We start from the raw sequence: 26,993 nt of genomic DNA, 5'->3' as shown, positions 1-26,993 counted from the left end.
GGTTGCAATAAGTTATTGCCACAAAAAATAATACATTGCCTTAGCAGTCCCTTGCCACGAATTTTTTTTTTGTTGCGATAACTTATCGCCATGAATTTATTTTTGTTGGGATACATACTAATTACCACGGAGGGGATTTCGTTACATTAGGGTATCACCACAAAACCATGTTTCGTTGCGGTAAGGTAATACCACAAATATTTGGTTGTTGCGAAAAAGCATCGCAATAGTTATCTATTACGTTGTAATAGGTTATTACCATGGTTTGATCCTTGTGGCGCAAAGTTAGGGCAACGGTTTGAATTGTGGCAATAAATATAAGTTACCACGGGGAGTCTTGCTGCAATATTGTCGAAAATCGTTGCAATATAATCATGTATTGCAACGAGACAAATAATCGTGGCAATACTCTATTACCATGCCAAATATTGCAACGGCTGGCAACGAAAGTGGTCCCGTTGCAAAAAGAACCTATTGCAACAAATTAGGGCCTATTGCCACGATTTTTTTGTTGCAATAGGGCCTATTGCCACTAATTTTTTTGTTGCAATACACCGGAATCCTTGTAGTGGCAAGATAAGATGCATAAAGGATTAACATCACATGCAATTCATAATATGTGATATGATATGGCCTTTCTTCTTGTGTTTTTGATCTTCATCTCCAAAGCACACAAGCATGATCTCCATCATCACCAGCATTGCACCAAGGTCCATGGCTCCGCTTCATGGTTGTCCACCATCCATAGCAACTATTACAACTACTAACTCATAGTAATGGAATAAAGCTATTACATGGTGATTGACACGCAGGTCATGCAATAATAAAGACAACCATTAGGCTCCTACCGGTTGCCATAATACAATAATGATCATCTCATACATATTCATCATCACATCATGGCCATATCACATCACTAAACCCTGCAAAAACAAGTTAGACGCCTCTAATTTGGTTTGCATATTTTACGTGGTTTAGGGTTTTCGAGTAAGATCCAATCTACCTACGAACATGAACCACAACGTTGATACTAGTGTTGTCAATTGAAATAGTAGATTGAATCATAACTATGGTGAGAGAGACAGACACCCGCAAAGCCACTTATGCAATACAAGTTGCATGTCAAGCGTGGAGCAATTCTCATGGACGCGGTCATGGAAGGTTAGCACGGGCCGCTTCATCCCACCATCCCGCAAGATGCAAAATACACATAACAAAAGCAACAAAAGCATCAACGCCCACAAAACCATTGTGTTCTACTCGTGCAACAGATCTATGCATAGACACGGCTCTGATACCACTGAAGGGTTCGTTGCATAGAAAACAAAAAATTTCTACCGCAAAGACGAATTAAACCAAGATCCAATCTATGGAAAAGCCAAGATCTAATCTATGAGATCGGAGCAACGAGATAGATGAGAAACTAACCCTCATAGATCCAAAGCCTTAACGAGATCAGATCTCGTGGTTGATGTAGACGATCCTTCCAGTGCTGCAATCCGGCAGCATTTCCGTACTCGATCACACGTACGGTGTCGATGACGTCCTTCCTCTCCCCGTTCCAGCGGGCAGCGGAGGTGGTAGATCCCCTCGGAATCCCAGCAGCACGACGGCGTGGTGGTGGTGGTGGAGGAGAAATTCCTGTAGGGCTTCGCCAAGCCTGCGCAGGAGAAGGAGGAGGGAGAGAGGGGGCGGATAGGGTTTGGGGAAAGTTGTGTCCGACCCCCTGCCCTCTCCCCACTTTATATAGGGGCTAGGGTCAGCCAAGGTGGCCCCCAAACTCATCTAGGGCCGGCAGCCAAGGGGGAGACTTGCCTCCTAAGTTTTCCCCCTTAATTTTAGGGATTTGGCCTTATCCCTTTAGGTGGGGCGCATGGGGCATGGTGGGCTGCATCCCCAGCCCATATGGATGTGGTGCACCACCCATTTAGCCCATGTGGTCCCTCCGGGACAGGTGGGCCCCACCGTGGGACCCCCGGAAGCTTCTAGAAGATTCTCGGTACGATACCGGAAAAATCCCGAACTTTTCCGCAACCCTAAAATCAACTTCCCTTATATGAATCTTATTCTCCGGACCATTCCGAACCTCCCCGTGATGTCCTAGATCCAATCCGAGACTCCGAACAACATTCGGTCTCCATCTTATATTCCATATCTACTATACAACATCGAACCTTAAGTGTGTAACCCTACGGTTCGTGAACTATGCGGACATGATCGAGACACCTCTCCGATCAATAACCAATAGCGGGACCTGGATATCCATAATGGCTCCCACATATTCAACGATGACTTCGTGATCGAATGAACCATTAACATACGATACCGATTCCCTTTGTCGCGCGATACTTTACTTATCCGAGGTTCGATCATCGGTATCTCTATACCTAGTTCAACCTCGTTACCGATAAGTACTCTTTACTCGTACCGTGATATGTCATCCCTTGTGACCTAGTCACATGCTTGCAAGCTAATTGAATGACATTTCACCGAGAGGGCCCAGAGTATATCTATCCGTCATCAGGATGGACAAACCCCACTCTTGATCCATGCGCTTCAACTCATACTTTCCGAATACTTAATCCCATCTTTATAACCACCCATTTACGAAGTGACGTTTGATGTAATCAAACCATTCATCCGGTGTAAGTGATTTACATGATCTCATGGTCGAATGACTAGGTTACTATGTATCGAAAGCTTATAGCAAGATGAACTTAATGACTTGATTTTATGCTACGCTTATTATGGGTGTGTGTCCATTATATCATTCACCCAATGACATAACCTTGTTATTAACAACATCCAATGTTCATGATCAGGAAACCATGATCATCTATTAATCAACAAGCTAGTTTAACAAGAGGCTTACTAGGGACTCTGGTTGTTTACACAACACACATGTATTAATGTTTCCGGTTAATACAATTATAGCATGGGGTGTAAACATTTATCATGAACACTAAGATATAACAATAACTACTTTATTATTGCCTCTCGGGCATATCTCCAACAGGGGGGGCTATCCGTTAGTGGCTCAAAGTCACTCAAACTTAAGTAGGAGAATCTTGGTCAGAAGATTGTGCAGAATGCTTACAAGCTGAAAACCAGGCCCTCCTGCCTCATCATGCCAGACTTTGGACTCTGAGGTTTGTGCATCATTTTGGATAAGGAAAATATGTTATGTCGTCAATTATATATAGTGATCCCTATTCATTACATAAACAGAAACCAAACGTAAGATGTGGCGATGATCCTCTGGTGGTTGTGGTAGTTGTAGTTAAGCCATTGTATTGTGATAACGTGGCTAGTAGTTAATTTTCCCATCCAATCTCCTACCATCCATGTCTTTGAAAATACATGTGTTTTCGCTATGCTCTCATCCCACATAGGAAGCCAACATCGTGTCCAGAGTTTCCACATCATATATAGTTCAAAACCTAGCTAGTTGTGTTCTTCTTATTTTTATGGTGGACCAATTAGAAAATACAGTGTTATGCGTAGCTCAAGAAAAGTTCAAATGCAACTACTTTTCATCACTGGTAGAAAAAGAGGCTTCCGTCCACCCCCCATTAGTCGCGAAAATGAAGGAACCGCGACTAAAGGGCTCTTTAGTCGCGGTTCGGGAGGCGAACCGCGACTAAAGACCTGGGCCCAGCGCGCTCGGTGGCCAGCTGGTGGACGGGAGGAGCTTTAGTCGCGGTTGGCCAGGCCAACAGCGACTAAAGGTCCTCAGGCCTGGCCCGAAGGCCTTTAGTCGCGGTTGGCCAGGCCAACCGGGACTAAAGGGCCATCCCTATAAAAGGCAGCTCAGCTCACTTCACTTAGCCATTTGGTGCCATTTCTCTTCACAATCTTCACAAGGGGTGGTGGGTTTGCTTTTGGTTCCTCTTATGCACACAAGGTGTTCGATGAAATGCCCGAGAGCATGAAACAAATATGATATGAAGTGTCCGAGCCACACTTGAGCTTTCTCATTTATTTTTTCTCCTCGATCGCGGTTAGCAACTTGAACCTTTCATGTGTCATTGATAAAATATGCATGTGTGTAGTTCATTGTTTAATTTCTATTATTTGTAGCTAGTTAGTTTAACAAATGCATGATGGTTAATTATATATTTTATATAATAATAATGCAGATGAATCGGCAATGGATGTACGGTAACCGACTCTCCGACGAGTTCATTACGGGTTTGAAAGATTTCCTCGTAATGGCTAATGCGAACAAGCAGGGGGGTTTTGTTATCTGTCCATGTGTTGGCTGTAAGAATCAGAAGGGTTACTCTTCCTCAAGAGACGTTCACCTGCACCTGCTTCGGCAGGGTTTCATGCCAAGCTATAATTGTTGGACCAAGCATGGAGAAAGAGGGGTTATAATGGAAGAAGATGAAGAAGGGGATGATTTCATCGATGACAACTATCTTGATCATTTCGGTGATACTTTCATGGAGGATGCTGAAGGTGAAGGGGAAGGTGAAGGGGAAGGTGAAGAAGAGGCACGTGATGAGCCCGCTGATGATCTTGGTCGGACCATTGCTGATGCACGGAGAGGCTGCGAAACTGAAAAGGAGAGGAAGAATTTGGATCGCATGTTAGAGGATCACAAAAAGTCGCTGTACCCCGGATGCGATAATGGTTTCAAGGTCGTGCCAGCTACGCTCTTACCAAAGAAGAGAAGGTCATCTTTTTTGAATGCCTGAGCAGTATGAAGGTCACGTCTGGATTCTCGTCGAATATAAAGGGAATAATAAACATGGCGGACAAAAAGTTCCAAAACCTGAAGTCTCACGACTGCCACGTGATTATGACGCAATTGCTTCCGATTGCTTTGAGGGGGCTCCTACCGGAAAATGTTCGAGTAGCCATTGTGAAGCTATGTGCATTCCTCAATGCAATCTCTCAGAAGGTAATCAATCCAGAAGATCTACCACGGCTACAGAACGATGTGGTCCAATGTCTTGTCAGTTTCGAGTTGGTGTTCCCGCCATCCTTCTTCAATATTATGACGCACCTGCTGGTTCACCTAGTCGAAGAGATTTCCATCCTCGGTCCTGTATTTCTACACAATATGTTCCCCTTTGAGAGGTTCATGGGAGTATTAAAGAAATATGTTCGTAACCGTGCTAGGCCAGAAGGAAGCATTGCCAAGGGCTATGGAAATGAGGAGGTAATTGAGTTTTGTGTTGACTTTGTTCCTGCCCTTAAGCCGATTGGTCTTCCTCGATCGCGGCACGAGGGGAGACTAAGTGGAAAAGGCACGATCGGAAGGAAATCAACGATATGTATGGACGGCCATTCTATGACTGAAGCACACCACACAGTTCTGACCAATTCCAGCTTGGTGGCTCCGTACTTTGAGAAACACAAGAATATTTTACGCTCGGACAACCCGGGAAGCTCGAATCCTGGATTAGAAAGGCCCACATGGAGACTTTCGGCAGTTGGTTGAGAAAACATTTAATGAATGACAATGATGTTGGAGATCAACTGTACATGTTGGCCAAGACACCATCTTCGACTATAACGACTTTCCAAGGGTACGAGATAAATGGGAATACATTTTACACGATCGCCCAAGATAAAAAGAGCACCAACCAAAACAGTGGTGTCCGCTTTGATGCAGCAACCGAGAATGGGCAAAAGGTCACATATTATGGTTATATAGAGGAGATATGGGAACTTGACTATGGACCCTCCTTTAAGGTCCCTTTGTTCCGGTGCAAATGGTTCAAGCTAACAGGAGGTGGGGTAAAGGTGGACCAGCAATACGGAATGACAATGGTGGATTTCAACAATCTTGGTTACCTTGACGAACCATTCGTCCTAGCCAAAGATGTCGCTCAGGTTTTCTATGTGAAGGACATGAGTAGCAAACCGAGGAAACGGAAAGATAAGAAAACGATCAGTACATCATGCGATGATCCAAAGCGCCACATTGTTCTTTCAGGGAAAAGAAACATCGTGGGAGTGGAGGACAAGACAGACATGTCAGAAGATTATAATATGTTTGGTGAAATTCCGCCCTTCAAAGTGAACACCGACCCAAGCATTAAGTTAAATGATGAGGATGCTCCATGGATACGGCACAATCGTAAGCAAGCAGGGACACAAGGGAAGAAATGATGTGTAATAATTTATTGTACCAAACTTTGTTGAATGGATCATGTGAATTATATTATCTGTGATGTGTTTGGTGTCCATTTTCGAATGATTCGATTGATTCGAGATACCACTGATGATACATGAAATTTGGAGTGACTTAGTCGTACTCCTGCCTAGACGTATAATATGCATACTCGTAGTCTTCATAGTCGCCGCCGTTGTACTGGTAGTCGTCGCCTTCTAAGTTGCCGCCGTCGTCGCTGCCGCTGCCGCCGCCGTCGCTGTCAATCGGCGGCGCTCGTGGCTCGAACTGAGGGTAGCGCAGGCGGGGGATATCGCCGGCCGTGATGTAGTCCAGGACGCTCTGTAGAGTCCGGCCGTACCACCATAGCCGACGGCCGGCCTCGTGGAAGTTCCCAGGAGGCAGACCGTCCTCCTCATACCTGGCGAGCGCCCTGTCACGCCGATTGATGAAGAAGGCGTCCCAAGTATGCTGGTTATCGGGATGCCAGCGGGGATTCATCCGCTGCTCCGGCGTGAGGTCGAGGTAGTAGTGGTTCGTGATGGCCGCCCGGCACGCAGCACTCGAGGGACGGGAGGGACCCAAGACGCCTCCGGCGCTTAGGCTCCAGCCGGCGGGGACGCGGTAGCCCGGTGGGCAAGGGTAGTTCGAGGCGCAAAGCTCCTCCACCTGCTGGTAGGTTAGAGTGGGTACGGTGGAAGCCATGAGAGAGTGATGAGAGATTGTAGAGATGTGATAATGTCAAGCTGCTTCTGCTACATATATGTAGTGAGAAATGGCGGGAAAAATGGGAGCGGGAAGACAGGAGGCGGGAAGAAAGAGGCGGGAAGAAAGAGGCGGGAAGAAATAGGCGGGAAGACAGGGAAGAAATGGCGGGAAGAAGAGGAATCTAGAGCTGGTCATCTAATCTTTAGTCCCGGCTGGTGGGTGCAACCGGGACTAAAGGTGGTTTTGTATCATCTAATAAAATTGTCGGTGGGATAAGGATGTCTGGGTAAGCTTTAGTCCCGGTTGGTGGGATAAGGATGTCTGGGTAAGCTTTAGTCCCGATTTTGAAATGAATTAGTTTTATTTTTCTGAATTTTTTGATATATTATTTGTATTTTTAAGATTTTGAAATGAATTAGTTTTATTTTTTTGAATTTTTTGATATATTATTTGTATTTTTGAGATTTTGAAATGAATTAGTTTTATTTTTCTGAATTTTTTGATATATTATTTGTATTTTTAAGATTTTGAAATGAATTAGTTTTATTTTTCTGAATTTTTTGATATATTATTTGTATTTTTGAGATTTTGAAATGAATTAGTTTTACTTTTCTAAATTTTTTGATATATTATTTGTATTTTTGAGATTTTGAAATGAATTAGTTCTATTTTTCTGAATTTTTTGATATATTATTTGTATTTTTAACATTTTGAATTGAATTAGTTTTATTTTTCTTAATTTTTGATATATTATTTGTATTTTTTATATTTTGAAATGAATTAGTTTTATTTTTCTGACTTTTTTGATATATTATATGTATTTTTAAAATTTTGAAATGAATTAGTTTTATTTTTCTGCATTTTTTGATAATTTATTTGTATTTTTAAGATTTTGAAATGAATTAGTTTTATTTTTATGAATTTATTGATATATTATATGTATTTTTAACATTTTGAAAAAGAAAAGTATTTTGAAAAATACATTTAGTCGCGGTTCGCGACTAAAGGGTCTTTCCGCGGGAACCAAAATTCCGGCGAAAAAACCCTTTAGTCGCGGTTGGTCTGGCCAACCGCGACTAAAGGGGCCAACCGCGACTAAAGGGTCGCCCCTATAAAACCGCGCGGGCGCCACGGGCGGTTTCAATTCTTCTCCGCACCACTCTCCGTCGTCCGCGCCACTCTCCGTCGTCGTCCCGCGCCGCCGCCGCGCCACTCTCCGTCGTCCCGCGCCGCCGCGCCCGAGTTCGCCGCCGCTGTCGCGCCCGAGTTCGTCGCCGCCGCGCCGCCCCGAGTTCGATCAACCGCGCGCCGCCCCGAGTACGTCCCGCGCGCCGCCTGAAGTTCGTTCGCCGCGCGCGCCCGTACGCGTCACACGCCCGCCGCCACAGCGCCGCCGTACGCGTTCCACGCCGCGCGCGCCGCCGGGAAGAGAGAGAGAGGAAGAGAGGAGAGAGAGAGCAGAGAGGCCGGGCTTCTCCCGGCCGTATTTTTTTTTGTTTTTTAACTAATTAAAATTTAACTAATTAAAGTGTAAATTTGTAACTAATTAAGTTGTTTTTAAATAAGTTAAAAAATTTGACTTAAAAAATTTAACTAATTAAAGTGTAAATTTGTAACTAATTAAGTTGTTTTTAATTAAGTTAAAAAAATTGACTTAAAAAAATTAACTAATTAAAGTGTAAATTTGTAACTAATTAAGTTGTTTTTAATTAAGTTAAAAAATTTGACTTAAACAATTAACCCGTCCCCAACTCCCCATCCACTCCCCGCACAGGCCCGCACAGTCGTCGCGCATTCGTGAACCCAGCACACAAGCAAACAACGCACTCAACAACGTCCTCCTCCGCCTCCCTCTCCGTGACGCCGTCGTCTGCCGCCCCGTCTCGCGCTCTTCCGCGACACCCTCTCCCACCCCTTCCTCGCCCCCTCCTACGTAGTACCCTCGCTCCGCCTCCTCCTGCTCCGCCTTCGACCCCCGGCGTTGGGGTGTCCGATCCCTATATATACCGGCGCGGAACGGCCGCGCCGATCACCCAGTCCATTGGCAGAGGTGAGCGGCGGTCTCTCGGTCACGCGGTCACTGCGAGGCGAGGTCGCGATCGTCCGCATATACACATCTAATACGCGTCCCCCCTCTCGCCTCCCTCGTCGCCCTCTCTCTTTATATGTAGAAGAGATGTGATAATGCTGGCCAAGTCGTAGTCGGACTCCCCTTTTGCCACCGCCCTTTCGCCACCGCCACCCCCCCTTCTTTACTTAATTAATTAGTTTTTACTACATGTTTTCAGGACTGACATATGGCGGACGATAGAGCTGGCCCGATTATGGCCAACTATGATCCGGATGCTGAAGAACATATAATGGACATCATAAACGGCGATGTTCCTTATGTGCCGACCGAACAAGATGAAGAAGAGGATATCTCTTCTTATCTGAACCTTGACGGTGAAGATGAAGGTCGTCAGCGAGGTGATGACGAAGGAACGAACATTGTCGATGGAGGTCAACCGTCGATAAACGACGATCTTCAATTGCAAGTAGCAACCACCTCCGGCGAGGTATATATATACATTGAGCCTCTGGTGATACAAACTTACTGATTTGAATAAATATGTGTACTAACGCGCGCGACTCTCTTTCTTATTTTAGCCCTCGGCCGGATCATCGAAACAATCGAGTACGGCGTCAAAGCGTGGCGCAACCAAGATGCTGAAACAAGGAGAAACATATACCATCGAGGTTGTCAGTGCAACCGGCAAGCCGCTGGAGCCCCAAAAGCACTCCACCAAGTTTATCAACCAATGCGGAGCCGTTGTTAGAGACAACGTCCCGATCACCGTCCAGGAATGGAATGAGCCAAAAAAGGCACGTCTTGGTTTCAGTTTTGTCGACAATAGAACAAAAAAAGATTGCTGGAGAAAGCTTATGGAACATTTCGTTCTACCTCCGGAATACAACAAAGTCGATGAATTCGGTAACGAGATTCCGGGTGGACGTGAGAGGAGGAGGCTAGTCAAACAGTTCGCTCTTCATAAGATGGCCGACGCATTCCGGAAATTCAAGCAAAATCTAGCCCGTGACTATGTCAACAAGAACAAGACTCCGGATTTCAAAGGACAATATGAGAAACTGAAAGATGATTGGCCAGAATTTGTGAGGCAAAAGAAATCGGAGCATTTCATTGAAATCTCGAAAAAAAATAAGGAAAATGCGGCTAAGAAAGAGTACAATCATATTATGGGGCCAGGAGGGTATCGCCTTTCGGAGCCTAAGTGGGAGAAGATGGAGAACGACCTGAGGGCGCGAGGAATCCCACTAGGTACAGAGGGATGGGACCCAAGGGCCAAAAGCTGGTGGTACGGGCATGGGGGATCGCTAGACCCGGAGACAGGGGTGTGTGTTCACCGGAAGAAAGCGTTTAAACCCACCCAAGCCCTTATTGACGCAATGAGGGATGCTCAAGAGGGGAAGATCAAGTTCAATAGAGAGAATGACGCGCTGACAAAAGCCCTCGGGAATCCTGAACACGGTGGACGTGTACGAGGCAAAGGCGCCATTCCGTGGTCCGTCGGGTTTTCCCAGGACGATGACCCGTACGGTTACAGAAGCCGTAAGAGAAAGACGGATCGGGATGCAGATTTTATGGGAAAGTTGGCATCGGAACTCCATGAGGTAAAGCAGATGGTGTATGAACTAGCAAAAGAAAGAGCGGCTGCTGCAGGGCCGCATGAAGATCTCGGTAGCCAGCAGCGGAGAAGCAGTGTGGCTTCCACGGAAGCCCCGCCTGGTGCTAATGCACCTTTGCTGGCCCCAGCTGGTGCTAATGCACCGACGATCGAGATTCATGCACCGGAGCCTCACTACCCCGTGGATGATGTAAAGGAGATGAAAGAATGTGATCTGCATTTTCCAGTGGGGAACATTTCCATGAAGGTAGCCATCGGCACTGCTTTACCCTGTATACCTGGAGCACTCCACCACAACAACCCCATTGAAGATGGTTATGCTCGTGTCACGGTGGAAGACATAGTCCAAGGGTTTGAGGACCTGGAGATTGACATAGCCACACCCGAAGGGGCGAAAAGACTTGGAGATGTCAAGCGCCAGTTCATTCTATGGAAAAAGAAGTTCATCAAGTTTCCAGGCGAGGCGCCAAGGTCAACAAGTCCACCACCCTCCGGTGGTGGTGGTGGTGGCGGTGGTGGTGGTGGTGGTTCACCTACACCTCCTTCACGTCAGCCGACGCCGCCCCCCAATCCACCTCCGGCGGGTAAGCAGACGCCGCCCCCCAGTCCGCCTCCGGCGTGTACGCCGCCCCCCAATCCACCTCCGGTGAAGAAGCAGAAGCAGTCCTGGACTATTAACCCGGACCCTTATGTACCTAAGACCACAAAGGTACCGGAGCCATCACTGAAGCCTCTCCTCCCAAGGCCTTGGGAACTTAGTGAAGATGAAAACAAATTGGTCGCGGCTGCTCAGTATGAGAAATGGAAGGCGGACTGCAAGAAGAAAAGAGAGCCCGAGCCCAAGCTAGTATTTTCTGAGAAGGAAAAGAAGTGGGCTAAGTCATTTTTGAGCACACCGTCCCAAGCCGAGAAGAATATGCCTGACGACTATGGACGTGAACTTCGTAGGCAAGCACTCATATTGAAGGAGAAGAAAACCTTGGAGGGGGCCGAGAAAGAAGAAAGTAAAAAAAGCGGGAAACAAGTTGCCCAGCTCGGGGAACAAAGTAAACAATCGATCCCCCCGCTCATAGTGAAAGCCGCCGGTCCGGATGCTGAACTAATGGACCCCGCTATCATAGAAGCTGCGGCAGCACAGGGAATGACTGTAACGGGTGCCAGAGAAAAAGCGGCCGAGTTCGGTATGACCCTTCGTGCACTGTTAGACCTTGAGGAGGCGTCAATGAGTGATGTAGCAATTACATATGTGCCGAATGGGCCTCTCGTCGAGCCTGCGCAGGAAGAGGATCTACCAGCACAAATGCGAAATCTGCTACGTTGGTACAAGGGTTACATAAAAAATAACGCCGGCAAAGAATATATTTATGCGGAAGTTAGACATGAGCATCACTTCAAACATTACTATGTAACAGTTCATATGAGTGAATTGTTCCAGCTGTTCAATCTGCGCGAGCTCGACAAATCTATCATCAGTTGCTACGTTCTGTAAGTGATTTATTTCTACCTCATCTCATTCATTGCCTGCACTATATATATATATATTGTCCTAACTATATTGTTGTGTACGCTATTATGCAGAATGAAGATTAGGGAATGCAGAATAAGGAACATCCATGATGTTGGGTTCATTGACCCACAAATCGTTAATGGATATGTGTTAGAAAAACACCCCGCCGACGTGGAGCAAGACCTGTGGGATTTTCTTACAAAGCAGCAACTCAAAAGTCAAATTCTATTTCCTTACCATTTTGGGTGAGTGTTTCTGTCTTGAGCACATTCTCTTTTGTTTACTCCATGCATGGTATGTCTAATCGATGAGTTATGCATGACTGTGCATGTATCGTGTCCGCGGGTTCCACTGGATTCTGCTAGTAATTGAATTTCACACCTCCAGAGTTGTCATCATGGACTCTCTGAATATGGATCCAAAGCTTTGGGTCAACATGAGAAAAATGCTGCAAAGGTAATTATTTTCATTCATTTGCGCTCTATATCGATCGGTCCCTTTCGTTCATTTCCTAATATCAAGTAACTAATAACTCCCTTGTTCATTTAATTTTCTTTGCCTCGTAGGGTTTGGACACGGTTCACAAATCAAATGGTCGGTGAATTCAAAAAAGAGCTAGACTTTAGAATGGCACTGACTGGGGATATTCAGCCACCGGGGACCAATCTATGTGGATATTATGTTTGTGAGTTCATCCGCAGACACACCTCTGAGCGGAGGCCGTCGGATAACAACGTCAAGAGAAATAACTTGCGGAAGACGCTTAGTCCAGAAGCTCGCTTCCGACCAATTCAAGAGGAACTAGCAGGATTTTTGATGAGGGAAGTCCTCCATCCTAAAGGAGAACACTATTACGAGGACGAAGAACTTCTGATGACGTAAATTGTGTATGGAAACTTGTTCGAAGTTGTATATGGTCATCCGAGATTGGATATATATATATTGTATATTCCTCTTGAATTCTTCTTGTTTCTAATTTCAAACTTGTATGAAATTTTACATTCATATGCATGTATGTAGTAGCGTAGAATATGTGTACTGAAACTTCTTCAAAATTAAAATAAAACACAAAATAAAATATAAAAGAAATAAAACAATAGAAATTAAAAAGAGACCAGATTTAGGGGGGGGGGGGGGGGTAAAACCCTAAACCTGCGGAGGCCTTGGCCAACCGCGACTAAAGGTCCTCCGCCCCGACGCACGCCTGCCGCCCACGTGGACGGGCCTTTAGTCGCGGTTCGTAACGAACCGCGACTAAAGGGGGACCTTTAGTCGCGCTTAGTTAGTCCCGGTTGCGCAACCGCGACTAATGGCAGTTGCCAACCGGGACTAAAGCCCGTTTTTCTACCAGTGCATAGAAGTAGGAGGCACGGGAAAATTGAATCTATCCATCTGCAGAAGACATAGTTTGCTGAGCTAAGAATGTTCTTCCACCTTACCAGAAGACTAGAAAGAATAGGCTCGACGGCACTGCGCAAACGGCGCGCTAACCTTTTTACGTGAACGGTTAATGTTATGTAGCCAAGGGTGTGGTTCTGACGGCCTGCAGAGTGGTGTTTCTGCCTGAGATGTGTCGTACAGCAGACGGTTTTTTTCCCGTGGAGACGTCGTTCGCTTAGAACGTTTGGCAGAAACTGATTTAAGAGCAACTCTACCAGAGCCCGTAAATCACGTCGGAACCGTATTTTTCCGGCCGATTTACGGGTTCGGGTCGAAAGTGGCGTAGAACAGAGATTGAACTCGCTGTCCGGCCCGAAAAAAAATTTCAGGGGCCCAAAAAATTTCACACTCGACCCCTATTAATACAGACCCAATGACGGTTTACAGGTCCAAAACTGAACGGATTTTTCACCGGTCCTCCAGCGCCGTCGTCCGTACAACCGGCTCCAACCGCCGATATCTGGCTGCTTTGCTAAAATTATGCGTCCACAGCTAAACTCATGGCTGCAGGCGGGGTGGGCACAGCAGACATGGCCATGGCGCGGCAGCAAGCAGGCGCGCAGCGGCGCGGCGGCAAGCAGGCGCGCAGCGGCAGCTAGCTTGCGTGCGCGCGGCCAAGCATTGCTCAATGCGCGCGGCCAAGCATTAGAATTAGCATTAGCGTGCGCGGGGCCAAGCAGCACCAATCATGGCCGCGTCCGGCCGCACCGCCCAGACCTGCACCCCATCAGCTCCTCCGGCGTTCGGTTCTTCAATTCCCTATGCGCGATCGTCCTCGTCTGATCTCCAAGCTCGCGGCTGCAGTCAGGGGCGCGGCCGCCGGCCCGCGCGGGGAGATCTAGGCAGCGGCGTGGATAGTTCTCGTGAAGAAGAAGATGATTTTTCGAATATTCCGTTTTTCAGTTTTAGTTTACAGGGTCTGCGCCAGCCGTTTTGTGACCCGTAAACACGTTTTCGGAAGACTGAACTCAAATTTTTCGGTTTGCACTCTGTTAGAGATGCTCTAAGTAGATAATGTAAGAGGCAGAAATGAGGAGGTCGCAGCGGTAGCATACGTACATAGTTACTGCCTAAATGTAAACCGAGATTATCACATCAAAGAGAGATCCAAGTGCAAAGCCCAGAAGATGAAAATAGTTATGCCGCCTTGCAACACGCTTTCAGCCCATTCATTTCAGTGAAATTGCCCATCACTAGTCCGATTGGTAACTTAAAACTGAAGAACAAATACTGCGGAGGCAGTAGGCTAGTAAAACGCAACTTATAATATGATTATTTAGTGCATGATATACAAACGCACACATCACAAAGATTAGAACTAAAACAGGTAGTCCTCAGCACAACAAATAATCGACACTATCCAAACTGAGTCCATCATGCCTGGGAATGAACCATCTCTTACAGATAATCAAAGTGTTGAGGTCTTGAGGATCTGTGACCATCAGCCGCAGGAGGTTTCAGTTAAGAGCCTGAACAAGGCTCTGATCCTGCAATTGTACCAACTGGGAATGCAATAATTCAGATAAGCAACACAACACTTCAGAACAAAGCGTTTTGCAGCCAACAAAAGCTTGGGCATACGAAACGATACGAAACATGATTCCTTCATGAGAGAGTGCATCCTGGGACAAAATATCAAACAAAGAAAACTTTAACAAATTGAGTAGAGGGCATGCATCCACCAAATAATAAGGTTAACAGATTTTCTGAAGTAGTATTCTATAACTAGGTTAACAGATTTTACAGTAGCAATAATAAGGAGTGATATAATTTTTCAATATTCACGTAGTATGGGTTTAACTTACCTTACTACTGCATGGCATACGGCGGCCACATATCTAACGCTAACGCTTCTAATCATACAATAAAAATGTCCTACCAGATATCGAGGATATTAATCCCTATTCCATTACATAAATATGGTCCAAACGCCTGGTGTCGCACAATGTATATTGAAAACTCCTACGTTCATGTCTTTAGAAAGACCCATGTTTTCTATACGCTCTCATCCCACACATACATACTAACATTCTGTGCCAAGTCCGCCAACTCATATGCTAGCTTCATGGAGTTCAAAAACTAGATTGCTTCTTCCGATTTTCATGGTAAACCAATTAGAAAATAGCCTTATGAGAAGCTCAGGAATATGTCAAATGGAGCTCCTTTTGATAGGATAGGAAATATGCCCGTGCGTTGCAACGGGAGAGAAAAACACGGATACAAAAATAATAAAGTACAAATTTATCTTGCGTCAATTTGGTGCTCATTCATCCTTCATAAAATGTTTCTGTTGATTTGTTAAAATAAACTCTCCTTTAAAACAAAAAAGTGAGGAAATGACACAATAACTTGAAACAAACATAACACAGTTTGATGAAATAATCCATAAAAGATATGCAGAGTATTTATTGAACTATGTAGCTTCAAGCTAGATTGCATATATTCAATTATTCATCGAACAAAATCTAGGTAGAAACTACTCAATCTACAAAATCAAGAGAAGTATGAAAAAAGCTGCCAATATTTTTAACAGAGTAAAAGTATGAACTTACAAAGACCCAATTACGTAACTCAGCGAAACAAAAAGCTAGTACCTACATGTTGATATTTTCTGAATATTTTGTTATCTCGCCGATCAGTATCATAGCTTCTGCATGATTAGGAACACTCGCTCGATGTTCCAAGCAGCAGCCAAAAAGGATTTCTCTGTCTGAATCCGTGCAGTACATTCTCGACAATTAGAGCCTTTTTACTCATAAAAAGCATAAAAAGCTGCATTGAAATTGATCTTTATTGGGGTGCTTGATATCTGTGAATAGTGTGCCCAATGGCCCTTTTTCCCATTAAAATGATCTTGCCTTTTGCTCAATTCATCAATAGTGAGATGTCGCTCCCTTTATTTGGTTTCCACCAGCACCATAGAAACAAGTCAAACAGCGGAGAGGGTTTGCACAGGCCATAAACTCCATCCTGACTTATTTATGCCCCATGGCTCTCCATCTCTTCTATACTTCAGAGCACCACAGATGTATGGCTAACAAAAAATTGAAGTACCGTGCACATTGATGATACTACTGGTGATTATACGCATCGCCCCTTGCAATTCTGAATAGAAAATAAAAGAAGACAGCTAGAATTTCCTGCTTGCGATAAAGGATGAAGCCGGCCAGGTCGCAGACAGCCAGTCAGAGGCACAAGAGAAAGTCAGCAGAGCTACGTGTGTGAGATGTACGGCGAGCTTGGCGGAGCGGCACGCCGGTTCAGGATCCAGTCAGCAGGTAGTTGGGGATTTACGGTGAGCAGCAGGGCGCGTCTACTCCTCTCATGCCCCTCCCGTCTGGATCCGTCCCGTTGAGACCATCAGCAGCAAGCAATGGCGTGTGTGTGCAGGCCGACGGACGATATTTATATGCAGACAAAACAAATCCCTAGCATCATCTGCAACTTCCTCCTCCACCTTGCGATCACAGAGCCGATGATGATCTTCTGGATTTCGTCCTTGGTCACGCGCTCTTGACCGCTCGACCCCCAGAGCGCAGCCTCACCTCCAGTCCTCCACCGCCCCTCGTCCTTGCCGTAACCCGAGTTCGACCACGACGTCCAATGGCGGCGATTGCCTGGACGACCCCCACCGCAGACCCGACCTCAGCCGTCTAGAGGTAGTTGGCGCTAGTCAAGGGGCACGGACGGATGATGTACGACGAAAAACAAAACAAACTCGCGGACGGATATGTATCGGACCTGCGGCCGCATCCGCCTAGTTGACGATCGGTGGCCTCCAGGCGACGTAGGACATCATGGGGAGTAGGAAGGCGGGGTGCGGCGCCGTTCGGTGAGGCGGCGCACCCGACGGCGATGTGCTGGCGCTTTTCACGGTAGCGATGGTGTGGCTTAGGATGACGTGCGTGCAGCGGAGATGTCTGGTTTGTTCGAGGGTACTGGGTAGTTGTCCAATGGGTCGATCGATCTCGTATCCTTGGTTTCACGCCATATATAACCGGGGTTGCTCGGTAGGAAGGAAAAGCGCCACCTATTGGGTCGTCGTGGAGTTGTTCGGTAGCCAAACCAAGGAAACGTTAGCTTCTTTATTATTAGGTATAGATATAGATTAGGAAGCACGTGGAAATTGGTCCGAGCAATGTAAATCTGTCCTAGTACAGAAAAGGAAGCTTCAGGAGCCAAGAGGGTTCTATCTTGTTAGCCCAAGATGGTTACAACTAGGATTACAAGGCGGTGGGACAAGCGGGACCTATTCCTTTCCTAATAGTACAATTTGGCTTGACTAAACATTGGGGTCTGTATTACAATTTGAACTAAGCTTTGCTCTCCAGGATATGCTTGATCTCACATTTGCAACCCGAGCTACAACCACATGTTCGTTTGTTCTCTATGCTAATGGCAATTTTTTACATCCTGTTCTACTGCCCTATTAAAAGTAGTACTAACTCTAACCCTAATCTGTGACAGTTAATTTGGAGATGACGCATAGTAAATATCAACAATTCCCAAAAAAGTTTGAAAAATAATTACAACGGAGAAGCAGCTAGCCATGCGAAATACAGTATAACAAATCAATCAAATCTTATGTTCATTTGCAACTCATAGATCAGACTATTTTTAGCGGGAATCGGATTTCCGGCAGTGGTTCGTACGGCGTTTTGGGGACAAAGACGGACATCTGATTAACACATATATCAACTTCTAGTGATTTGTTGCCCCGAATAAACAACGCATGAAGGTTGGTGCGACGGAACAGCGACATAGATTCGCAACACACATAGACTCAACTAGTTTTAAATCACTTTCCCCAACAAAAACAGTACTCCTATATAATTTCTTGCAAAAAAAAACAGTTTATAATTAACGCGATTCTATTTGAAATGGTGTCCCTTCTCGGAAAACCAAAACTGATCTCGGGTGCATATAAAACATATTTCAAAAAGTTAAAAAAATTAGAAAAAAATTTGCATTAAGAGAGACATGTTTTATGTGCGCACCTAAATTTTCACATAAAACCGATATTTTTTGTGCTCGGTGTAAAAAAGACAAAACATGTCTCGTCAAATGGACTATTTTAGAACCATAATTTGCCTTTTTACACAGGACACAAAACATCTCTGTTTTTGCTTAAACAACTTTGTGAGCATGTAACATGTCAAGATATACAACCGACATTTTTTTGTATTTTTGAACAATTTAAAATATATTTAAAATGCATGTCAAATAATGGGTGCATATGCACCCGGTGCAGAAACACCCTGCCCCGTCCCTCCCAACCTACTCAGCAACATAAAGAAGAATTAGTTGGAAGAGTTATTTCGATGGAAGCAAGATCGTGCCTCCTCTGCCATCATCCCTTGATACCCATTGAACTTCGCGGATCCTCAATTCCTCATCCAGTAACTACAGGCTCGGTTGTCCTGGCACGCGGTGGAATGACGAGATGCAGAGGAGCGGAAGAATGTCGGCTTACGGGGCGGCTCCTCCTGCCAAGAGAAAGAACCACCACAAGATCTCGACGAGCTCGGCCAGCCCTCCTCCGCCAGTTAGCCTTCCTTCAGGTCCTCCTCCGTTGCCCAGAACCTGACGCAGAAGCACCACTCACCCGGCGAAGGGAGCTCCTCCCGGCCAGAGCCCCCAGGCGCCGCTGGTGGCGGGGAAGGGCATCCATCGCCTTGTAAAAATAGTTTCTCACTACTACTAATAAACCAAACAAAAATTGTGATTCAGCGGAAAAAAACTTCATCGAAATTTCGACCGAAATTAGTGAAATTGACGGATATCGTTTAATCTGGACGAAAAAATCGTTTGAATGTGAATTCAACCGTGACATTGCAGTTCAACAATAGATAGAGCATATATTTAGCATCTAGTTCGTTGTACTACAGTGGTTGAAAGTCTAACTACTTGTTTTGTAGGTTTCTTTGTTCCATTCCTCACCACCTCATTTTATTTTTCGAACATACTTTAAATGCCATGCTTTGAATCTGCCCGAAATATTTGAAAATTTTCTACAAAATTTTATCAATTTCTCAAAATTCACGAATCTCTATGAGCTGGGAAAAAATACAAAATTGAAATGTTAAACTCACCAACTTTGTGTCTAACCCTAGTAATACATACATACTAAAAATGAATCACATTCCGTTCGTCACGACCCATGTTCAATTCCAACTTTCCAATACCATTTGGCCAATAAAGTTTGGTTCACGAGTTCAAGGTTAAGTACCTATGTTTTCCAAAGTAGTATTCAATAATAGGTAAAGGATTCTACTGTAGGTCTGATATAATATTTTAAAATTTACACATGGGTTTAAATTACCTTACTATTGCACATCTTACGGCGGCAATATACCTAACGCTTCTATCTTACTACAAAAATGTGTCCTATGGTATATCAGGGGTATTAATTCCTATCCATTGCATAAATAGCGCCAAAAGCCCGATGTGGCACAATGTATATTGACTCCGTGAAAACTTCTAACGTCTATGTCTTTAAAAAGACCCATTCTTTCTCTACGCTCTTATCCCACACATCCATACCAACATTCGGCGGTGCCAAGTCCGCCACCTCATATGCTAGCTTCATGGAGTTCAAAGACTAGCTAGATTGGTTCCTAGCAGTTTTCATAAACAACTTAGAAAATAACATGATGAGAATTTCAGGAATATGTCAAATGGAGCTCTTCTTCATAGGATTAGGAGGCATGTGGAAACCGGTCCGATCAATGTAATTCTGTCCCAGCGCGGAGATGAGAGCTTGACGAGCCATGAGGGTTCTATCTTGTTAGCCTAGGGTGACAATGCGGCCAAGCAAGCGGGGTCGTTTTGGGAGTTTTTACGGTACCTTCTACCTTTTTTTTAGGGGAACGGTACCTTCTACTTGTGCTAGGAAGTGCACAAGTATGAACCGATCCAATGGTTAATACGTGTGGGTATCCATGTGACAAACATTAGGCCCAAGAGCCAATAAGGATGTGACCGTACCCTTTCGGTAAAAATAAAATCTCAAAACAGAATCACCCCGTGGTCGACGCCGGCGTTGCCGCCTACGACAACGATTAACTCTACACAGCAGTGCAACACGCCTCTGCCTCCGACTCCACGTCTCCACCTCCGGATCCACCCTGCACCCTCTGCCTCTGACTCCAGCCCACACGCCGCCGTCCATGACTAAACCACGCCCACGGCCGGCGGCCGGCGGCGACGCCACCCGCCGGCGGTCCAAGAAGACATGACACACACAGTTCACCCCGTCCCCCACCAGCGATCTGTTTTTTTTTTCTACAGTTGTTTTTCCGTATTGCACAGTTATGAAGAAATTCGCTCTTAAAATAATATTCAAACATCACTTCATATTCAGAGTGTCACAGTTGCCTTATTTTACAAGACGATTGGCAGTTGATCCTTTCCTGTACAACGATTTGCATGACAAGATGAGGAATTGGAGAGGCTGGAAGAGATGGTGCTGAGCATAGAACACGTTGCATTATCAGTCAAAGAAGAATTGGCCGCAAATGCAAGACTGATTGTTAGTGTCTTATTGCGAAGATTACATTCGATCTTGTAGAATTAGTTCCAGAGTGGAAGAACTGAACATTACATTCAATAATGGCAAAAATGCAGAAACCTTAAAAAGCAGGAACCATCAAAAGTTGCAAAAATCATTCAGCTAGTACATAAACGAAGAACAAATATGGAAAATTTTACAACTTATACACATGTTTTGTTCAAGACATAAACTAATCGCTCTACATTCAGCTAGTACATGAACCTGCCGTTAGTGAAGAGAAAGCCTGCTTCACCCTAGGTTCAGGAACTCAGACGAGGAAAACAATGCTTCACGCCCATGCCTCCTCACCGGCCCGTTCGGCATCAGCGGTGGCGCCAGAGATTGAGAGTAGGGCTCTCGAAGGCATCCACCAGGTGCTTGACGCGGACAGCCCCAGAATCTGGCACGCTGTTCAACGCCTTGGCCATCACACTGATCTTAATCGCCCTGCCCTCCAATGCGGCCACATCCTGCGAAGGAGCTCCGAGATCCTGTCGTACGGCATCACCGGAACATGCCTAGGATTGGTATAGGAGGAAGGGGCGGCAGGTAGGTGGTGATCTTGCGAAGGAGTCTGCCGGCAGGAGGGGCCGAAGCGGCGAGACGCCAGAGTTGCGCATCGGCGGTGGCACCACGCAGCAGGGCTCGATTTGCGGAAGAAGGAAGCCAGGTTAGAAATTTTCTTTTTTCGGAAGACAGGCACATAGTTGGACTTTCTGGGGCTCTTGGGCCGGCCCGCCTACGAATTTTTTCTGTGCGGTGCCGAAATTTGCCACCGGTGTAAATTCTACTTGTCATGTTTTGGCTCCAGTATGAATTGCTATAGGACCGATGGATGGACGAAAATTGAGGGTTGTTATTAATTTGAGGGTACCACAAAACACCTCTTTCTTTTCCGACAAGTACAATTTACTCGGACTAAACATTGGGGTCTCTAGTATAATTCGACGGAACAGCGGCGTAGATTCGCAGCACACATGGCGTCAACCAGTTCTAAATCACTGGTTTCTTTCCAGTGACTGCCCTGTGTGGCGACTGACCCGTGTGGTCTTCTCCTTCCTTGACCCTATCCACAGATTCCATCGCCGGCCTCTCTTCCCCTTGTCTCCGGCGGCCATGGTGGCCGGCGGCGAGTGGGAGGGGGGTCTGGCCTCTTGTAGTTTTAGGTTTTCTCCTTCTTAGGTCTCCCCAGGCAAATAAAAAGGCGGCTGGATCCGGATCCACCTCAGTCTTTCTTCGATCTCCTCTTCCTCAAGTTCTTGGTGGCTACGAGGCGGAGGGTTGGAGATGGGTTGGCGGTGGCTCTTATGCCAGCACCTCTTGGTCTGATCCATGGCGAAGCGTTGCTTTGGCGGCGGTGGCTCCCACCACACCCCCATTTTCCCTTTCTTTCAATAAAGTGGCATTTCTGTTGCTGGATCATTCGATCTGGGGTTGCCTGAAGATCCTCACGGAGGTGTAGCAGATGAGTTCTCGGCTGCTTCTGGAACGGCATCTGGCCGGGCAGGACCTCATCTTCTTCCTCAACAAGGCAAGAGAGCTTCAGGTGTGTGCAGGGTCTGGCAGTCTTCTTGCATGCCAGTATCAGCTGCTGGCGTGCGTGTTGAAGCTGTTCGTATTCAAGCCCAGGTCAGGGCAATTTTGTGCGACTTCTGGTTTATCATGGAATCAGCTGCTGGAACGCACAATTCATCATCTCCCTCATCAATTTGAAGGTGGCTTGCTTGTCCACGGGCAGCCAAAGCCCAAGTTCTTAAAAGAGAGCATGGTGCTGCAGGTTTGGAATCTGCACATGAGGATTAGGGATTCTTTTCCTAATCGTTGTTTTTCAGCTCAACTTGATGTGAATGCGTGCCAGTGTGAGGATGAAGATGATTTTGCCCAAAATATGGTCTTTTGGTCGGAGGCCTTTGGGTGGGGTAGCAATAGCTCTGAGCTTCTCATCGATTTCTCACCTGAAGTCACCGGAAGCGTACTGTTGATCTCCAACTACTGGTATACTAAGTTAAGCCTTTACTATATTCTGCCTTTGGAGATACTGAATATGTTCTTCCGACCAACGAATCTTGCTGCTCTGGGTTTGAAATATCAGAATTGGAATAGTATTCATAGAGTGAGCTTATGGAGCCAGGCTAATATAACAGCAAAGCACTTTAAACATCAGTTATGCTCACACACAACAAAGGATATTGGTGGGCAGCAAAGATCTTGGATTTGCCTCTGTTCTCGCAAGGCTATCAACTCTGGCAATCCTATACGGGTGCAGGATAATTTCTTGAGATCAAAAGGCACAATGTTTTGGCTGGTGGATGATCAACGTGTAGAAGATGCCGTCCTTCCGCCGTTCGGGCTGTGTCACCAGAGATGGACGACAACACCTCTGTCGTTGATCCCCAGATTCAACGGCGGGGACCTTCTGAGATTGAGCTCGGTGATGGTTCCTCGAAATCTACAGCTCAATCCTCCTCAACCTCAAGTGCATACGCCGGATAGACTGTCGGGAGAGCCACCCGCAGGGCATCAACCGGTATGGAGCACAATGGAGGCCCTTGAAGATTGCAGATGCAGTAATATCGGGTCTGTGTTGTCGGCGGATGAACGATCGCTGTTTGGCTTCATAGGCAATCTTTGGTATCAACTACATGTTCATATTGTGCATTTAGGCACCTTTGATCGTCGCTCGATGCTTTGTCGTCGAGATATGTTGTACTCTGAGCTATAATGTTAATATTTTTCCTTGTTCAAAAAAAAAAAGTTCTAAATCACTTTCCCCAACAACAAACACAGTTTATAATCACCAGGATTCCAATTTCTAATGGTGTCCCTCCCGACCTACATGTACTCAGCAACATAAAGAAGAATTCATTGGAGGAGTAAATTGGATGGAACCAAGAGCGTGCCTCCTCCGCTATTCTTGGCCTTGATGCCCATTAAACTCCGTGGATCCCATCGTCCTGCCGCGCGGTGCGATGACGAGCAGAGCGGAAGAAGAATGACGCGAGATCTCCTCCGTCTCCACCGCTAGCTGCAGTGACAAACTTCACTCCCTACATTCATTCATTCCATTCCCCATCTCCCTCCTCAGTCACTCACTCTTCACTCCACTCCACCCACCACCATGCAGCTCCTCCTCCTCGTCCTGCTGCTCGCCTGCCCGCCGCCGGCGCTCTCCCGCCACCCCGCGCCGGCTACGGACACCCAGACGCTCGACGTCGCCGCGTCGCTCTCCCGCGCACAGGCCGCCGTCTCCCGCGACGCGCTCCCGCTCCACCAGTCCCTCGCCGCCACCGACGACGTCCATCCGACCGAGGGCCGCCTCTCGCTGCGGCTCCACTCCCGGGACTTCCTCCCGTCGCAGCAGGGCCGGCACCCGAGCTACAAGTCCCTGGTCCTCTCCCGCCTCCACCGCGACTCCGCCCGGGCCGCCGCCATCACGGCCCGCGCGACCCTCGCCGCCGACGGCATCACCACCGCCTCCCTCCTCCCGGCCAGCACCGACCCGCTCTTCGCCGCCTCGGCCGCCGACATCCAGGGCCCCATCGTCTCCGGCGTGGGGCAGGGCAGCGGCGAGTACTTCTCGCGCGTGGGCATCGGCCGCCCCGCCCGCCAGCTCTACATGGTGCTCGACACCGGCAGCGACGTCACCTGGCTGCAGTGCCAGCCCTGCGCCGACTGCTACGCGCAGTCCGACCCCGTCTACGACCCCTCCCTCTCCACCTCCTACGCCGCCGTCGGCTGCGACTCGCCCCGCTGCCGCGACCTCGACGCCGCCGCCTGCCGCAACGCGACCGGCGCCTGCCTCTACGAGGTCGCCTACGGGGACGGCTCCTACACCGTCGGCGACTTCGTGTCCGAGACCCTCACGCTCGGGGACTCCGCCCCGGTCCCCGACGTCGCCATCGGCTGCGGCCACGACAACGAGGGCCTCTTCGTGGGCGCCGCCGGTCTCCTCGCCCTCGGCGGCGGCCCGCTCTCCTTCCCGTCGCAGATCTCCGCCACCGCCTTCTCCTACTGCCTCGTCGACCGCGACTCCCCCTCCGCCTCCACCCTCCACTTCGGCTCCGACGCCCCCGACTCCTCCCAGTCCACCAACTCCGCCACGCTCGTCACCGCGCCGCTCGTCCGCAGCCCGCGCACCAGCACCTTCTACTACGTCTCCCTCACCGGCATCTCCGTCGGCGGGCAGACCCTCGCCATCCCTCCCACCGCCTTCGCCATGGACGACGCGGGCTCCGGCGGCGTCATCGTGGACTCCGGCACGGCGGTCACCCGTCTCCAAACCGCCGCCTACTCCGCCCTCCGCGACGCGTTCGTCCAGGGCACCCACACCCTCCCGAGAACCTCCGGCGTCTCCCTCTTCGACACCTGCTACGACCTGTCGGGCCGCACGAGCGTGCAGGTGCCGGCCGTCTCGCTGCGGTTCGAGGGCGGCGGGGAGCTCAAGCTGCCGGCCAAGAACTACCTCATCCCCGTCGATGGCGCTGGCACCTACTGCCTGGCCTTCGCCGGCACCAGCGGCGCCGTGTCCATCATCGGCAACGTGCAGCAGCAGGGGGTCCGGGTCAGCTTCGACACCGCCAGGAGCACCGTCGGCTTCGCCGCCAACAAGTGCTAGCTAGCTACTGAGCTGAGCTTGGCTGGTTAATTAGTGAGTGATTAGTGTGCGGTAATTAAGTGGAATGTGGAGTGTAGCGGAGACAGTGAGGCTTTGGGAAAAGGCAAAGGCGCGAGGACAAAGACAAGGAGTGCCAGCCTGTGCGTGATTGATGGGTCTAGTGTAAGTGTCCTTGTAGTCGTCGTCGTCGTCTACCTCTGTGCATGCCGACGAGCTCCAGCTCGAGCTCGCCATGGATCTGTGTATGTGTACTACGTGCGTGAACGAATTTGTTCATGGCTAAATTATTAATTCCTTCCTGAATTTGTTTATGTATCTGTTTTAGAGGATCTATATCCGCTTTGAAGAAACCGACGACTAAGGGTATTCAATTTCTAAATTTAATAACGGATGTGGTATATGACATTGTATGGTAAATAGATCCCTGTTAAATCTTTAAAGGAAATGTATATCCAATATGAAAAAATCTGACAAATAACTTAAGGATGTCCGATTCCGAATATGATAACAGATGCGGTATATGATATGATATGATAGATAGCACTGGATATCTGCATCCGAAATTATGTAAGATTATCCTATAGATTTAATTCGAATAATCCTACTTTGATTCGAAATCGTCAAACCTAATAGACAACACATATTAGCTAGTGAGCTGCCGTGTTCGTAGTTACTGAGTTGCAAAGGTCGTCCAATAAACTATATCTCACGTATATAATCTCTCTTTCAATATAAGTGTTTTTGTTTTATATATTATCTTTGGTTGTATAGTTTGTGGACCTACTTATGCATGTACATATTCGATTGATTTTGTTTTTGTCCCGAGTCCGCTCCATTTCTTTTCTGAATATGTGGTTTCATATTTCAGGATTCGATTTGCTCAGAATCCACCGTGAAAATATGGTATAGGATATGATAACAACAAAGTTCGATCTGCCCCATTTACGTCCCTATTGATAAGTGATACTTTTTGGTTCTACATGAAATTGCAACCCATAAAAACTTTCCAGACTATTGTATTATTTTGTGATTTGTGTTAGACATAAATTGTACCACTAAAATATTTCAGACCATAGAATGATCATAATTCATGATAACCATGAGTTGCAAGTAAAATTGAATAATTAATTCGCAAAAAAGAAGTAAAATTGAATAACACTACTTGAACTAAAGATTAAGTTAAAATTCCTGGTTAGCTTGATGTACTGAACCCCAGTGTAGCTAAGAGCATCTCCACTCGTCCCCCCGAGGAGGCCCCCGGCGAGCGTTTTTTCCATCCGGACGGCGAAATTCGGCCCAGTCGCGCCCCCGGTTCCTCGTTTTCGTCCGGATTTGGGCCTAAATTCATCCGGCGATCCCAC

At 47.0% G+C, this 26,993-nt stretch overlaps 1 protein-coding gene across 1 annotated transcript; it reads left to right on the top strand.

Annotated features, from left to right (window-relative positions):
- Positions 1 to 23,980: 23,980 nt before the first annotated feature.
- Positions 23,981 to 25,935, top strand: LOC127325827 (protein ASPARTIC PROTEASE IN GUARD CELL 1). The gene has a single exon (XM_051352646.2). The coding sequence runs from the start codon at positions 24,136 to 24,138 to the stop codon at positions 25,630 to 25,632; it is 1,497 nt and encodes a 498-aa protein (XP_051208606.1). The 5' UTR covers positions 23,981 to 24,135; the 3' UTR covers positions 25,633 to 25,935.
- The last annotated feature ends 1,058 nt before the right edge of the window (positions 25,936 to 26,993 follow it).

This window comes from Lolium perenne, chromosome 3 (assembly GCF_019359855.2).
Source record: "Lolium perenne isolate Kyuss_39 chromosome 3, Kyuss_2.0, whole genome shotgun sequence".
In the NCBI taxonomy this organism is placed as follows: Eukaryota; Viridiplantae; Streptophyta; class Magnoliopsida; order Poales; family Poaceae; genus Lolium; species Lolium perenne.
Note: the sequence above shows the minus strand (reverse complement) of the source record. Positions and strands in the feature narration are given on the sequence as shown.